At 39.2% G+C, this 17,125-nt stretch overlaps 1 protein-coding gene and 1 pseudogene across 5 annotated transcripts in view; one reads left to right on the forward strand and one right to left on the reverse strand.

Moving 5' to 3' along the window:
* Phldb2 (pleckstrin homology like domain family B member 2) overlaps window positions 1-17,125 on the forward strand; it is a 97,174-nt gene that overhangs the window by 60,742 nt on the left and 19,307 nt on the right. For 2 of the 5 annotated variants that reach the window (XM_042676781.1, XM_042676783.1), the window contains 6 exons: window positions 1,639-1,794; window positions 3,227-3,337; window positions 5,915-6,004; window positions 10,054-10,203; window positions 12,584-12,724; window positions 14,342-14,441. In XM_042676781.1, coding sequence (XP_042532715.1) covers window positions 1,639-1,794; window positions 3,227-3,337; window positions 5,915-6,004; window positions 10,054-10,203; window positions 12,584-12,724; window positions 14,342-14,441 — 748 coding nt within the window. Of the gene's footprint in view, window positions 1-1,638; window positions 1,795-3,226; window positions 3,338-5,914; window positions 6,005-10,053; window positions 10,204-10,819; window positions 11,003-12,583; window positions 12,725-14,341; window positions 14,442-17,125 lie in introns of all 5 variants that reach the window. The other 3 variants (XM_042676786.1, XM_042676784.1, XM_042676785.1) reach the window with 3 other exon arrangements.
* On the reverse strand, window positions 8,567-9,311 carry LOC122105533 (annotated as a pseudogene).

The following is a 17,125-nucleotide window of genomic DNA, read 5'->3' on the forward strand; positions in this document are numbered from 1 at the left end:
CCACATTTATAATTCTGTTAGAGGCTCCAAAATTAAAGAGTTCTTTTCAGAAAGAGAAAATTGAAGAATAATTCATGCAGCATGCACCTAACCCTGCACAATGCATATGTACAACTACAATCCTGTTTCCAATTGTCTCAGATTTAAATGGGGCCCAGGGTTGGAGAATGTCTGCTCTAGAACTTCATTTTCATGTGTCTGACCTTCCTTAAATGTCCTCTCAGAGTAATGCTGCTTAACTTTTGTTTACCCTTTATCTGCCAAACCATTGGCTCTACTCTTTGCAGTAAAAAGAATTCTAAATCAACTGAGAATGTGGCTCAATAGTAGCATGCTTGCCTAGTATGCATGAAGCTCCAGATTCAATTCCTCAGTACCACATAAACGGAAAAAGCCAGAAGTGGTGCTATGGCTCAAGTTGTAGAACATTAGCCTTGACCAAAAAGAGGCTCAAAGACAGTGCCCAGGCCCTGAGTTCAAGCCCCAGGAATGGCAAAAAAAAAAAAGACTTCTAAATAATTGCGAAGGATTCATGTAGGCCCAGTTTAAAAACCACAATCTACAAATGATCTTAAAGTAGGTCTTATTTTTTAGAGCAGTTTCATGTTTATTGCAAAATTGATCAAATATATAGAAACTTTCAATATACTTCCTGCCCCGTACATAAATAGTCTCCCCCATTCTTAATGACTCCAATAGAGTGGTACACTGGGTACAGCTATCAAACCTATTAAGATACACCATTACCCAAAGTCCATGTCTAAATGCTTCCCTTTCAAGAAAATTATATATATAATATATTATATAATATATATATGTTATTTCATGAATGCCCAAAGAATATATTTAAAATTATGTAATATGTTACTTTACTGGTTTGTATGCTGGAAACATTATCAGGAGATTGGGCTGATGTATGCTGTAGTGGTACATACCTTTAAACCAAATTTTCAGGAGGTGAAAGTATGGAGGATCATGAAGTCAGCTAGGAGACCCTGTATTGAAGAAGAGAAAGGTAGAAAGGAAGGTAAAAAGGAGAGGAAGGGAGGAAAAGAGAGAGGGAAGAAAAATTGAGAAAAAAACTAAACAAATATAAAGTCATAATTTTCTCTTTACATCCTAATGAATTGTGCTATATGCCATTTGGGGTACATAAATCCCCTTTATAGACCTCTGATCTTTCACTGTGTGTGTATGTATGTGCAAACTTTTGGAACTTTATTATCTATATACTACAGTTTCCCTTCATATTTCACAAAGTCTCATTTCATAGTTCATTGTCTGAAAGAAGGATTTTCTCTTAGGAAACTGTATCTTGCCTTTAGTCTGCAGATACCATTTAGATTGCTTGCTGAGTTTTTATTCTTTGATACCTACATTAAAGCCACTTAGTAGATTAAAAACGAGAATCAACGATCATGAAAAGAATGCTGTCCTCTCCACTATACTTCTTTCAATTCCACTGGAGCAGGTACGGCCCTGGGGTTTATCTCCAAAAGAAGATTGTCAAGATCTCACCCTACTTAGGGTTGTAACCGATAATCTTTCTTGGACCAACTGCTTTCATAATTCTTTCTTCACATTAAGAACATTGCAGCCATCCTGGCGTGTCTCCTGTTTATTCTCTTTTGTCTACAGGATGCTGATCTGTTGGATGTTGAAAGCAAACACTTTGAAGACCTGGAATTCCAGCAGCTCGAGCACGAGAGCCGTCTAGATGAGGAGAAGGAAAACTTAACTCAGCAGCTCCTGCGTGAAGTAGCTGAATATCAACGGAACATTGTCACCAGAAAGGTACTTTACTGCTGGATGGTATTTAATGTAAAAAGTTAAACCCAGCTAAGCACTGGTGGATGGTGCCTCTAATCCTAGCTACTCAGGAGGCTGAGATCTGAGGATCACGGGTCAAATACAGCCTAGGGCAGGGAAGTCTGTGAGAATCTTATGTCCAATTTAGCACCAGAAAAGTAGCCTTGGAGCTGTGGCTCAAAGTGGTGCAGCACTAGCCTTGAGCAAAAGAGCTCATGGACCGAGCCGGAGCCCGGGCCCTGAGATCAAGCCCTGCGGGCCAACAATAAATAGATAAACAAATAAACTTCTTAGTGTAACATAATATCTATCTGATAGCTGTGTGTGAGCATCTGAGTATCTTTGTGTATTTAATTGCATCAAATTTGGCAGATTATACCGCCTTCCTTTCAGAGACTCATTCTCTGAAGCAGATAAGCTGAGACGTGTTGCAATCACTGTTACATATTCTGTTGATGAACATAAATATGTTAAAGTCACTCACTTTTGCAATCACATTAAGGAGACGCCAGATAATTCTTTGAAGAAAGTTTATGTTGGAGTTTTCTGCTATCATCTCATCATACTCTAAAAGTTTCTGTTAACCTTGATAAGACTTAAGGATAAAATTGAGGGGTAAAATTGGGAGAAGGAAACCACGTATTGTGTGCTTGTCATTTTCCTAGCAGACTTCCTCTTGACTTCTGAACTTTTTTTTAATTTATTTTTTATTGTGAAAATACTGTACAGAGGGGTTACAATTACATGGGCAAGATAATGAGTACATTTCTTATCAAGCATTGTAGCCTCCTCCTTTGTTTCCCCTTCCCATCCCTTCCCAGCCTCCCTCCGCCTCCCCACCCCACCCTTCCCCCCTGCCCCCCACCAAAGTTGTAGAGTTGGTTTTCGACATGACAACTTGTACTTCTCATTGTTGCAACGGGTCCACCTGTATCCTTATTTAAATGACTTGTTTTTCCCCTTCCCCTCCACAAATTATACCGACATCAAATACAGTGAAAGCAGGGGTTATACTGTGGGGGAGGGACATACAAAGCAACTAAGAAATAATCTTATAAATGCGTTAGAAACAAATACATGAAAGAAAAAAAAACATTTAAATACATATCTTAAGGTTCATTTTCCTAACATCACTTTATCTGACCTTTTCTGCTTGACTCATACATATACTAGATATTGCAAATAAGGGAAACCATATTTTTGAAAATAGACTTTAAATCACTTGAACTGTATTGGACTAGAGGAAAGAAGTGAGGTGAGAAACTTCATCATCTCTGGGTAATATAACTGCCCACCTCCAGCTAAAATGTGGGTACTGTTATTACAATTGTCAAAATCTTTACAGTCTTGCCCAGAACAGAACAGCTAACCTAATGTCTAATATGCATCTTTCTATAATCACCATTTTTCCTTCCAGGAAAAAATTTCTGCATTGAAAAAGCAAGCCAACCATATTGTTCAGCAAGCTCAGAAAGAACAAGATCATTTTGTGAAAGAAAAGAATAATCTAATAATGATGCTACAAAGAGTAAGTATTTCCCATTCAGTACTGGTTACCAGGCAACAAAAGGAGACTTTTGTGTACATTTCTGCCTAATCTTTCACTTTAATAACTTGATGCACTGAAAGATTAACCACAATTCAGAAAAACAGCAAGGATTTTTTCTTAGTGCTTGCTTTACATTGTGAAAATCTCAACTATTGCAAATTTGTACTTTCTTTTTTTCTTTTCTTTTTTTTTTTTTTTTTTTGGGTCCGGTCATGGGGCCTGAACTCTGGGGCCTGGGCCTGTCCCTCAGCTCTTCAGCTCAAGGCTAGCGCTCTACCACTTGAGCCACAGTGCCACTTCCGGCTCTTTTCTTTTTGCTTATGTGGTGCTGAGGAATTGAACCCAGGGCCTCAGGCATGCAAGGCAAGCGCTCTACCACTGAGCCACCTTCCCAGCCCTGTACTTTCTTTTATTTACCTCTTTTAAAGGAATCACATCTTTCATCAGAAAGATAAACTTTAATAACACCAATTTTGGGTAGTTTTAAGGAAAAATGTAAAATTTTATTCGTGCATATTAATTGTATAAAGGAGTTTCATTGTAATATTTTCATACCTGTATATTCCTAAATAATGTATATATCTACTCCCTCTGCTACTTTTTAAATTTTCCTTTTTTTTTTTTTTTTGATGTAGATCCTAGAGCTGAACTCAGGACCTGGGCACTGTCCTTGAGCTTTTCCTTGCTCAAGGCTCATTTTCTGATGCTTGAGCCACAGCTCCACTTCGGGGGCTTAATTGGAGATAAGATTCTTTGACTCACAGTTCTCAGATCTCAGCCTCCTGAGTAGCCTCTCTGAGTACAGACATGAGCCTCCAGCACCCAACTTACTTTCCCTTTTTTAGTAGTTGAAGTACATTATTTGCCTGTATGAAACCCATTAAAAACATAAACTTTTTTTTTCACTGCTGTCACATATGTTGACTCAGCTGCCCCAGTGTTTTGAATTCCAATTATATGAATGTGGATCTTCCTGGAAAACGTCATGTTGGAATTAGACTTTGTCATCGCTAAATAAATCATCCTTACCTCAGGGACCTATCTTAGTAAAAGGACTAAATAGGAAAAGAGAGACCTTTGGCCAATAAAAAGCAACTCTTAGCTCAGCTTTCTGGCATGGTCCCTAATGCAATTTCAGGAATAAGATATCACACATCAAAGTCGATGGGGTAAGTCTTAAGGTCGGAGCTCTGTATACTGGCCACTAACCTAGAAATATGATACCTGGGATTGTGGAAATGTCTGATAGAGTGAGAGTAGTGTGCAGCAGGAAGATCAAATCCAGAATGAAGGATTAAAGGAGGAGGTTATTCCATGGTCCCATTTGTAAGAAATGAGCATTTCTTTAATAGCTACTTTTAGGTTAAAAAAGAGGCCATTTTCACAATATTAATTCTATCTATCCATGAACATGGGAGGTCTATTTCCTGATGTTGTCTTCTAACTCTTCAAATTTTTATAGTTTCCACTATAAAAGTCTTTTACTTTCTTGGTTAGGTTTATTCTCAATTTTCTTTGAGGCTATTGCAAATGGAGTTGTTTTACAGAAAGGCTACTGATTTTTCTGTGTTGATTGTATATCCTGCTACTTTGCCAAAATTATTGATAAGCTCTAGAAGCTTGCTGATGACTTTTTTTAAAAAGCCATCAAGTAATATTTTAAAGATATTTGCATTCACTGTTTGTGAATTACACCACAATAAGCAATATGATCCATAACTTTTTTCCTAAAAGTTATTAGCAAATTATGTAGATCTTAGACCCAAACATAAAAGTTAATACCATACAATTCTTTGAAGAAAATAGAACAGTGGATTGTGATAGTATATCACTATAAAGCTCAGTATCTTACTTAGGAGAATTATTTTCAAAAAGATTTATCTGGTATATTCAGGGGAAGATTCCCATGGGTGTAACTCCTTTGAACAACTAATATATAGCTTAACAAAATGAGTATCTAGAAGTTGAAATATGTGTTTGGGGGAGTGGTGGAAGGTGAAGGAGGGGAGGCAGACAAATGGAAAGAGAAAGAATGGGCAAATATAGTCATAATATTTAATGTACACACATGAAAGTGGAACCAAGTAACTCGAGAGTGTGGGTGGGGTTGGAGAGACAGGGGAGAGTGATGGAAGGCATGACATTGATCAAAATACACTGTACTCATAAACTGATATGTGGAATTGAAACCCCTTTGTACAACTACTTAAAGATCTTTTTTTTTTAAATGAGGGCTGTAAAAGCTCCATCAAAAAGAGATGCTACGACTCCCTCCATTTTTTGCTCCAATTAGAGCACTCACCCTGTGCACTTATGTCATCACTTGCAAAATTGATCTTGAATGAAACATTATCTAGGTAAATATACTTGAGAACAACTCAGGCATCACATCAGCCAGTAGAGATGAGACACATACAATATCAAGTTGTTGCTAAGAATGAGGAGAAAATGTGGAAATGAGTCGATTTGTGGGGTTTGGTTTATCTCTCATTCTGTCATTGTACTTAATTATATCCAAGGTTTTCTCCAAGTTTAATAGATTCTATCTTCCTTCAGGAAAAGGAGAATCTTTGTAATTTGGAAAAGAAATATACCATCCTCTCTGGGGGAAAAGGGTTTCCTGTTAACCCCAATACTCTAAAAGAGGTAAGCCATGATTTCACATAACCACTCATCTCACAGTAACTTAATGATTTATGAAAGCACTCAATGCTTTTACTGATTTCCTATACTTCATTATTTATGCTTGGAGAGGAGTCCAGGGATTATCTTTGTATAATGCATGTGTATGTATGTATGTGTATGTACACGTGTGCACGCATCCATGTATAAATGCAATTAGATTGCTTGGCAGTGACATTGCGAAGTAGTTAGAGTTTCACAAAATGTAGGTGCTTTCTCTTTATTTATTTTTTTTTACTTTCCTACTCTTTCTTCTGAGTTTTATAGAACGTTATATACCCCCAAGCATTGGGAACGATAGTCTATTATTTCTTTTCGTTCTCTCTTTTTGGACTCTCAATACTCTGTCTGCCAACGCTTCTCTTATTTGGGAGATCCTGTCTCCACCAAGCACTATGGACTCTGTCCATCTAGTCTCCAGTGCCACCTTTTCAAATATCCTTTGGCAGAGCTACACTGCTATGCAGATAGAATGTATAAACTCTGATTTGTAAAATTTATAATGCTGAATGATAAAAGAAACAATTTTCCTTGTATTTTTGCTTCTTTATATTTATATGCTAAGGAGAAAGCTTCTGCATAAAAATTGCACAAGTAGAAGAACCACTCTTCTATGCAAATTGCTTATGAAAGGACAAGGGAGTCAGAAATTCCTACACAGCAAAGGTTTTGGGGTTTTTTTGGTTTGCTTGTAGCTATGTGAAAATAAAATAAATAAAATGTTCACTGCAATAATAGGTCTTGTTATCTAAATGTGCTCCTGAGAAGCATTTGTATGTGTGTCCATATGAGGGCATGAAGTCAGGGCCCTGAGCTCTCGCTTAGCTTTTTTAATCAAGGTGGGTGCTCTACTGCCGAAGCCAAACATACACTCTTGGCATTTTACTGGTTTATTAGATATGAGAATTTATTAGATCTGTCTACAGTGGGCTGGCTTTGAACCTCAGTCCTTAGATCTCAGCAAAGATTACAGAAGTGAGGCACCTGCACCTGCTGAGAACTTTGCTAGCTTATTCAATCTCAGAGTTTCTCTCTACTGCTGAGAACATGGAAATGGCAGGTTTAGTAAACAAAGGTTGATTGTGACTGTACTGTAGTAGCACAAGATAATGTCACCAAGGTAGGTAGGGAACAGGCTCTAATAAGCCATATTAACAAAATGCATTTTCTCCTCTATGTGATAGGACACCATGAAGTCATTCTAAATAGGAAGATGACACTAGGTACCCATACAGTGAGGATCACTGTGGACACTTAGTGAATACTGGATCAGAGGTGTACAAGAAGATCCAGGAAACCATGTATGGAGATGATTGCAATCATGTAGGCAGGAGGTATGAGGCTGTAGAACCTCACAAAGAAATGGGGGTAGAATCAATTGGATTCATAGGTTTTTGACATTTTAGAAGCAAAAATCAAAAGTTCCCACTAATAGATTGGATGTGGGGATAGAGTAATATAAAGGAAATATCAAGACCAATGACATCATTTGAAGAAAGAGTGGATGGCAAGTACTGTTTTCTGAGGTCAAGAAGACTGAGGGATAGGACAGACTGAAGAGGGAAGCTATGCATCTGGGCATAAGAGGGAAGATGTGGCATTGGAATTAGAGAGGCTTTCAGTCCCTCCCCCCCTCTTTCTCTCTCTCTCTTTTTTTTTTTTTTTCGATCATGGGGTTTGAACTCTGGGCCTAGGCACTGTCCCTCAGCTCTTCAGCTCAAGGCAAATGCTCTACCACTTGAGCCACAGCACCACTTCTGGTTTTCTGGTGGTTTATTGGAGATAAGAGTCTCACGGACTTTCTTGCCTCGGCTGTCTTTGAACCTCAATCCTCAGATCTCAGCCTTCTGAGTAGTTACCAGAGTGAGCCACCAGGGCCTGCCCCCCTTCCTCTCTTGACAGGATAAAAATCTTCTCTTTCTTTTTATTTATTTATTTATTTTCCCCCGTTTTGTGTCAATACTGGGGCTTAAACTCGGGTCTGATGCACTGTCCCTAAGCTTTATTGTTGAAGGCTGGAGCACTACCACTGAAGCCACAGCTGCACTTGCAATCTTCTGGTGGTTAAGTGGAGATAAGAGTCACAAAGACTTTCCTTCCAGGGCTGGCTTTGAACTATGATCCTCAGTTCTCAGCCTCCTGAGCAGCTAGGATTACAGATGTAAGCCACTGGCCCCCAGCTCAGACTTAAGTTTTGACTTCAACATATCATACCACTGTGTCAGTCCTAGGTTTTAAACCAGGGTTTTGCTCTTGCCAGGCAAGTGCTTTACCACTTGAGCCATGCCCCAGCTCTTCTTGCTTTCATTATGTCTAGGCTAGTGGATGCAACGAAGATCCTCCTATTTACATTTTCTGCATAGGTGCAGGTGTGTATCACCATACCTGGTTGAAATAGGATCTTGGGAAGTTTTTCACTAGGCTGGCCTTGAACCTCAATCTTCCTGATCTGTGCCTTTCTGAATGGCTAGGATTATAAGTATGAGCCATTATCCCTAGCCGTAGTCACTTTTGTTCAAAAAAAAGCAATTTTATAGCTTTATTGGACACTCACTAGTTAGTTCTCATCCACATTGACTGTAGACTTTTGAATGCGGTTACCAGAGTAACCAGCTTGTTTGGTGAGCCTTCATCCTCCTTGCATTTTCTAGATAACTGCATGTACATCCGATAGGAGACATTCCTTATTCCTTTGGCCCAGACAGCTTTGTTGAGCCTGGTATCGATGTGCAGGAGTCCCCATCTCCTTCATGGCAAACTTCCAAATCTTTGAGAGCATGAGGAGCACACTTCTTAAAGCCCACTCGATGGATGCATTTGTGAATGCTGTTGGTACATTCTTGGGTCACCACCTCGTTGATGGAGGAATGGCTCTTCTTCTTCTCACCCTTCTTTGCGGGAGCCATTCTGGCAGGCCCAAGTCAGAAAGCCACAGTGATTTTTTTTTGATAGGATTAATGATATGTCCACCATCAGTGAGCTAATAATGAAACCCAAAGGCAGATTTCACTGTTTTACTTTTTAAAAAAAGAATATTCATTTTTTGCATTTTATTACTTTTTTTCATATCATTTTGTTGGTGGTGTGGCAAAAATCATGATTCATCTATATAATTGCTGCCTATGAAAACTCCTAAGTGCTTTTTCCACAAATAAAAAATATAGGTGTTTTGATTCATAGAGATTGTGATTTACTGATATTTTCTCTAATCCACAGCTAGAACTGAATTATTGAGTTCAAAGACAAATAGGTATTCTCTGTCCCAGGGGAAGAATTTGGAGTTGGGCAACTGCTTTGAATTGAAACAGCCGTCAGTTACATTTTAGGGCTGTGTGTGTGTGTGTGTGTGTGTGTGTGTGTGTGTGTGTGTCTGTATATATGTATGTATGTGTTTGTGTGTCTGCCTGTCTGAGTATGTTAAGACAGTGCCCTTTTTATTCTCAGATGGTTGAGATGCAGATGCTCAAAAGCTAAATTCTACTCCAAATAAATTATTGTTGTATAAATATTTTTTGGTGCAAAACCCAGCACCTCTTAGCTTATTTTTACTGACATGGTAATTCATCAGCAAACAAAAGAAGAAAAATCTAAGGGTAAAGATCTGTAGAGAAAGTTCTTGAATGGAATTGCTGCATTCTCAAGTTTATTCCTCCAATTTTCTTGGTGTATGGTTGATTTCAATGTATGTACTGTGACAACTTCATTCCTTCCACAGAACGACCCTGAATATCTCTAATTATTTTTAAGTAGCAGGTGTTGTGTTATTGATCACAGAATCATCTTGATTTTACCAAAACAAATTACATTTAATATTGATAATATCATTTTCTTTCAAGATTCCACATTGTACATCCATTTTAATTACTGATCATTCCTTTAATGAAGCCTTTGGAAATCCCCAGGTATCTTGGCTACGCCCCTGTCAGCTAACTCCATTGTACTGAGAGCATTAATACTCTCGCATGCCTCGGCTTTTGCTTTCTTTGTGTTAACTTCTCAATTCCTCCTTTTAGGGCTATCTCAGTGTAAGTGAAATTAATGAGCCCTGTGGCCATTCCACGAGTCTGTCCCCTTCCACTCAGTTCTCTGCTGATGCTGACGCTGATGCTGCTGTCACTGAGCCTGCCTCAGCTGTGCCGGGGAGCCAGCCCCAGACTCCAGAGGTGTGTGGGCATGACATTTCATTCATTCATTCACTGCTTTTCTTCATGTCAACAATTAACCCACTGTTTGCCGAAAATAAGCAAAATGATGGTGTGTGACAGCCAGCTGTCTGTTTGGCAAAATGATGCTGAGTTTCTAAAGCATACCAATTTTGCCAGACACCATGAAATTGTATTTATATACGTCGTTATGATAGAGAGGGGAAGGATGGAAATAACTTCAAGCACATGAGCTCAATGCTTTAGCACTCTAACCTGACCTATTTTCTTAAAATTAAAAAAAATATTTCTAAAATCATTGGTTTGAATCACCTTTCCAGCTTGATTTTGTTTTCTATTTTGTTTTGCCATTCAGTTATTTCTGAATCTTCTGCTTTTTGGAAGCGTTCTTGGGGGTGGCCATTAATAATAAATGAAATACCTTATACCCATCCAAGTGTAGAGTTTAGTAAGTGGCTAAAGGAAAAGATATTGCCTATCAACTTTGACTTTTTGGTTAGCATATAACAACAACAGCAAAAAAAAAGAAAACAATTTGATTGTAAATTTCATTTCTTTGCCTTATCCTTTCATTCTATATGGACACATATCTATACTTTTTCTTTCTCCTATAAAGCAAAGATCACCTGTCTATTCTGGATTTGTGTTTCCTTCTACTCTTTCTCCTCATACTATCACTCAACCTCCATCAGCCTTTTGGCCTGAAGTCATGACTACATCTGATCCTTTCCCTTTAAATGACACACCTCCACCTCTGCCAGCTAAGAAACACAGAAGGCAACAGCAGCTGGAGCCACAGGTAATTCAGGAATTGTATAGAGGGGTGGGGTGATTGAGATAATTAAATCACTGAAGTGGTATCTTTTCTTCAACTTTTCTAAAGCTGATGTGTGTGTGAGAGAGAGAGAGAGAAAGAGAGAGAGAGAGCGCGCGCACGAGAGCACGCGCATGCGTGCACGCTAGTACTAGGGCTTGAACTCAGGGCCTTTGCATTGTACCATAGTTTTTCCCACTCAAGGCTAAATGGTACTCTAAACACTTGAGCCACTGCTCCACGTCCAGCTTTTTGCTAGTTAATTGATAATAAGAGCCTCATGGACTTTGTTACCAGTCTGGCTTCAAACCAAGATCTGAGGACCTTGTAGCTAGGATTATGGGCATGAACCACCAATACCTGGCTCAAAGGTCATTTTTAGAAGGGCAAGATCTTTTGTTGCTTCTTCCTTTCTTCTTACTTTCTTTCTTTCTTTCTTTCTTTCTTTCTTTCTTTCTTTCTTTCTTTCTTTCTTTCTTTCTTTCTGTCTGTCTGTCTGTCTTTTTCTTTCTTTTTTATTCCTTCCTTTCTTTTCTCTCTCTCTTTCTCTCTCTTTCTTGACATTTAGTATTTCTAAAGGTACAGGATTGTTATAAGGTTTTGAGATCTTGATTGTCTTCTGGCTTCTGATGCATTTGAACAAATTCCATATCTTCAAAAAATACTACAATTGATCTTACATCTTCCTCAATATGCTAGTAAATACTCCCATAAACTCTATCATCTACATATTGTGAAGTCAAACAAATTATTCTTATTGATCATAGTGTTTGATGGCTATAAGGGAGAAGCTAGGAGAAAGGAATACTGGAGGTTGGCTTCAAATATGTGCTCCTCCTACCTCTGCCTTCCAAATGCTGTGCTACCACATCTGATAATTTTTATGTATTTCAAGAGTTTGAACTTAGAATGATCACATCTAAAAGGGGGTTGTGTAGGAAATCACCTTACTAGTGAAGATAATTGGAGGAAAAGAGAGAGTGGAGAAGGAAAGGGGGGGTTAAATATGATTACAGTTACAGTAGGGGCGTGGATTACGAGAGTAACTGTGAAGGGTGCCTTCTATGGAAAGTTTGTATACATTTGGAGAGTGTTTATGTCACTGAAATAGTATCACCCCTTTCATCCAACTTCTCTATTTACTTGCTCTTTCTCTTCGCCCACTTCCTTCTGTCCTTTCCTGTTGGCCTCTGGGATCTGGGCCATCACACTGAACTATCCAGACAGACCATTGTTTACTTGTTTGATCCACTGGCTGTTCCACCACCCTGTCCCACCACCCCGCATGCCAAAAGCCATCAAATTAACAGCAACATTCACAATCACTCTTAAGTTGTGCTGAAGCCCCCAGGCAGCACTACAGAAGTGAAAGGTGATTCAGTAATAAATTCTTCCATTGTTCAGTAACAGCAGAGGCTAACCAAAACCTGTCCATCAACATAAGCAGAAGTAGAAAATCACAGTTAACATTTGAAAATGTCTGTGTAAGCATATATATCATCATTTCTTCCCTGATCTGTTGCGGTTAGTCAAGTTTTGCATTTTGCTTTACATTTGCATTTAAAGCACTTTAGAAGTCTGGAAGAAAGGAAAAAACAGCATAAAGAAGGCCTCTATCTGAGTGACACTTTGCCTCGAAAGAAAACCACACCGTCCATCTCCCCACATTTCAGCAGTGCTACCATGGGGAGAAGCGCCACCCCCAAGGTAGGACTGGAAGAACCAAGGGTTCCTTTACCCAGTGTCTTTTCGCCAACGTGCTGGGGCCTGGAAGGAAAAAAGCTTATGATAACGTGCATTGGATTTGCTGTGTGGCAGACATTATGACTAGCTTTTCTCTGCTATCTGTAGGATATTTAGAGTTACATGTTCTGGGGATATCCCAGTTTTCATTATCCCAATTTACACACCTGACAGGCTCCTGGGATAGCTGCACCCCAGATTTAGAAATAAGATCAGATTTAAACTCCAGTCTTAGGACTCCAGCAGTAACAGCCCCAAGTGTTTGTTGGATCAATTTCTACATGTTTAACACTGGGCTTAGCCCTTTATGCGAGTAGTCTCATTTTAATTAATTAATGTATTTATTGTGGTAGTGTTGAGGCTTGAACTCAAGGCCTCACTCAAGTGGTTCTCTCATCTCCACTTCCGGCTTTTGTGGATGGTTCATTGGAGAGAAGCTTCTTACCAACTTTCCTGCCTGGGCTGGCTTTGAACCTCAATCCTCAGCTCTCAAGCATGGACCACCAGTGCCTGGAAAATAGTTTCATCGTAAAACCTAGCATCATCAGGCAATAGAAATGTTTAGTGATTACTGTGTCGTTCATATGTATGGATAGCTGAGGTATAAGAAGCTAAGTGACCAATGCCAGAGCTTTAAGCAGTTAATTATGCTGAGATGGGGGCCCATGGGAGTCAATGTCTGTGCCCCCCCACCCCCATTATGTTCTGCTGGTACGCACTCTGGCATTTCAGACATGGAGGATAAGTCAAATGAAAGATGAGAAGACTCATTTTTCTCTTTCTTTTGTTTATTTTCTGTTGTTGTTTGGTTTGGACCCAGGGTTCAAACTCAGGGTTTCAAGCTTACTCAGCTTGCTTGCTGGGCTATCAACTCCACCACTTGAGCCATGCCTCTAGTCCTGCTTCTTACGGGGCGTTTTGGAGGCAGAATCTTTCAGACTTTTCTGCCCTTGGTTTGAAAACGTGATCCTTTGGATCCTAGCCTCCTAAGTAGCTAGGGTGGCAGGTACGTGTCACTATCACCCAGCTTAAGCAAGGGAGTTCTTAATGCAGGAGTTACTGGCCCTTCTTTGTCTGGAATCAAAGGAACTTTGTTTTCATTTATTTTTTTGTGGGTGTTTCAAGTATATTTTATTTATATTTATATTTAAAGCATACTTATACCAGTTGGGTATTAGTGTATTTCTCCAGTTTTCCATTTCTTGCAAAACTGGAGGTCAATAGAAATTGGTGCATGTGAAAAAGTGTAGGTCTTCCTGGGCTATTGCATGGTATGCATGCATTCCTGTCCCTGCCTCTGCCCTCGGCTCCTAATGCATGAAGAACTTTCGGCCATTCACTCAGGTGCAATAGATAGCTTCTTCCCCATTGGAGAAGTGCTGTGACATTAAGACTGACATGAGTTTCTTAGGAAGAACAGTGACTGGCCTTGGCCATTTAGTATCAACAAATAGTACATGAAGACCCACTTTCTCAGTCCTCAATTCTTAGATAGGAGCTGTGGAAACAAGGAAGTGACCATTTTCTGAAGGACACTTTGGAGTGATGTTTGCCTGACATGTTCCCTCCTGATTATCACAGGCTCACATGCCTCTGGGGCAGAGCAACAGCTGTGGCAGCGTGCTGCCACACTCCCTGGCAACCATGACCAAAGACTCAGAATCTCGGCGGATGCTCAGAGGTATGTACCTTGCCATTACATAGAGTGGTCTTTTGTGAAGCTTTAAAATTTCTCAGGGAAAGGGAGTAACAACAGAGTTGGGGATATGAGAAAGGGGATCAATTTTACTTTTTTTTTCTGGTGGTAATACTTGTGTTTGAACTTAAAGTCTTGCACTTGGTAGACAAGTACTCTACCACTAAGCACACACCTCAAGCCTTTTTTTCTGTGTGTGCTGGTTATTTTTAAGATAGAGTATCACTTCCTGCTGGGCACATGCTTACACCACAATCTGCCTGCTGTAGGCTTCCATCATAGCTGGGATGGAGACTACTGTGCTCAACTTCTGGCTTCTAAATACATTCAGGGATTGGATGGGCTGGAAGCCTTACTTGTGAGAAGGCTGAAATTCAATTTTGACTGTTGGGCTTCTCTGCATGGTGCTGGGGGCGGGCGGGGATAATACTGGTTTTCTACCAAGGGGAAAATATGTGTATGTATATGTATACACACACTCATATATACAAATATATACTTATATTGTGATACATTAATACAGTTAGAGATAATACGCATAAAAGTTTATGTGTATATTCATATAATGGGTACATATGGGTATATGTCAGATATCACTTGCAGGAAGTTTGTAAATCATTACTAGAAATGGTTTGACTATTGGTGGTGGACATGATGTTGGTCAGAACTCCAAAAAAAATTCAAAAACAAATTAATGAAAGCTATAGCATTTATGAGAGGTTTATAATTTAGAAGACAGGTTTTTGCTTGTAGTATTTAAATAAAATGCATTTGATGGAACTTCTCTTTGTTTTCCGTAATTTCTCAGTAGGCTAAAAATATCTCCTAATTTTGCTAAATAATAAGCATAAGTAAGTCTTTGTATTTTGGCTTTGATTTATCACTGTGGACATATGAATCGAGTCTTATTTTCTGTTGAAGAATTTTTCTTTCTTTCTTTCTTCGATGCTATGAATAGGCTTCCTTTTAAATGTGTTTTACCAGTGAGTAAAGACATCAAAGTGTAGCCTGGCCAGGGAAGCACACAAGGCCATTCAGAGCACACATGCTTTATGTGTTGCAGTGGAACACTGGGGAAGACTGAGCACACACCAGGGAAACTGGGAGGGATCACACATGATGGAAAATATTTCCCTAAAGTAGAAAGCAAGAAAAGCTAGACCTTTGCACTAAATGGATAGACTTATCAAACTCTAGAGCTGTTAACATTATCCTGTAGGAGGATTTTTATGAGAACACAGTGAATCTGAAGGAATATTTGATCTCTTGTGCTTTGAATCCATTTTTCTACCAAATAAAAGGAGTCCTCCTGCTAGTGTCATAAAGGAAAGCTAACCCAGTGCTCCTAGCTCACCTAGGGACATAAGATCCACAAAGCCATTATTTGCTCTCGATTTATCTCTGTGCTCTCGTTCTTGATGTACATTATCTTTTGTGTTCCTGAGAAGACTGAAGCTCTAGTCTTTGCTGCAGCTTTGAGGCTGATGTTCTGCTAAAAGTTTCTCAGGACTCTGAATGGATGGCTTCTGAAAAAATAGAGAACGGTTATAGGTTTGCCAACCCAGAGATGATTCTGCTGCTTTTGGCTCTTCCACCTAGAGGAACAGTGATCAGTGAGACTAATTCTTTGAGGCATAGCAGACGACAAAGTTGGCAGAATTTTTCACGAAGGCCGAAGAAGTGGCTCACTAGAACTAGGAAGAATGAATCATTTATACATTTACAATTTTTTACTGGGCTTTTCATTCAAATAGAAAATGCAATTAAAACTACAAGGTTTGGGAGGGGAAAAAAAATGTACCTAATAAATTTTCCTTAACTCAAATGTTGACTTTTTCACTTCTTACGTACACATTTAATTTCCATGCACCATTTTTTTTTTTTGCTGCTATTCATAATGGATGCATCAAGGATGTTGGTGTAAGTACAGCCTTCCTTAGCTCTGTTTGCATAGCACTGGCAAAGTGAGCCAGGCCAACAAAGAAATTTGAGAGCAGAGATAAAAGTAGAGAGCAGTTGCAACAATCATTGGCTTTTGTACAGCTTGTCAACTATTTCAGAATGAATGCAATCTTTGTTCTTTCTTTTTCTTCGTTGTTGTTGTTGTTGTTAAATGCAGGAAGGTCCAGGAAAGGTATGATAATCTCCTTGTGTGGTGTTTTTGTTTCCAGCAAATATGAAAAGGTCATTGTCAAGTCATCTTTAGAAGTGATCAGATTTTATGCTTTACCATGGTGGATTTTTTTTTTTTAGTCTAATCATTGTTCCTTTGACACAATAAAGAAAATATTTTTGTACTTTTGTGAGAAACACAATGCTGAGTGCAGCTGCTTGTTTTCTCCTGACAGCTGCACGACTCTCTTCTTTTGGGTTTCTATCCCAGATTCACACCATGCAAGAAATACAAAGCTTGAACTTGGAAGGTTTAGCATCTACATAAGAACAGTAGGCAGTGGGGTGTGTACAGGCTAAGTGTAAAACTGAACGTCCCTCTCTCACGAAGGCCAGGTAGAAGTAACTGAGGAAGGGGACAAGCGTGACAAGGGAAGGTCTTAAGAACGTTCTGTTTATTCTTTCCATTGAAACTTATTTAATAAGACAGTTTTAGTGGACAGTGAAGAAGAGTTTAAGTGACTGTCTTAAATCTGTATCCTGGCGATGACTGATGC

This window comes from Dipodomys spectabilis, unplaced genomic scaffold (assembly GCF_019054845.1).
Source record: "Dipodomys spectabilis isolate Male_0828 unplaced genomic scaffold, ASM1905484v1 ptg000032l, whole genome shotgun sequence".
Taxonomy (NCBI): Eukaryota; Metazoa; Chordata; class Mammalia; order Rodentia; family Heteromyidae; genus Dipodomys; species Dipodomys spectabilis.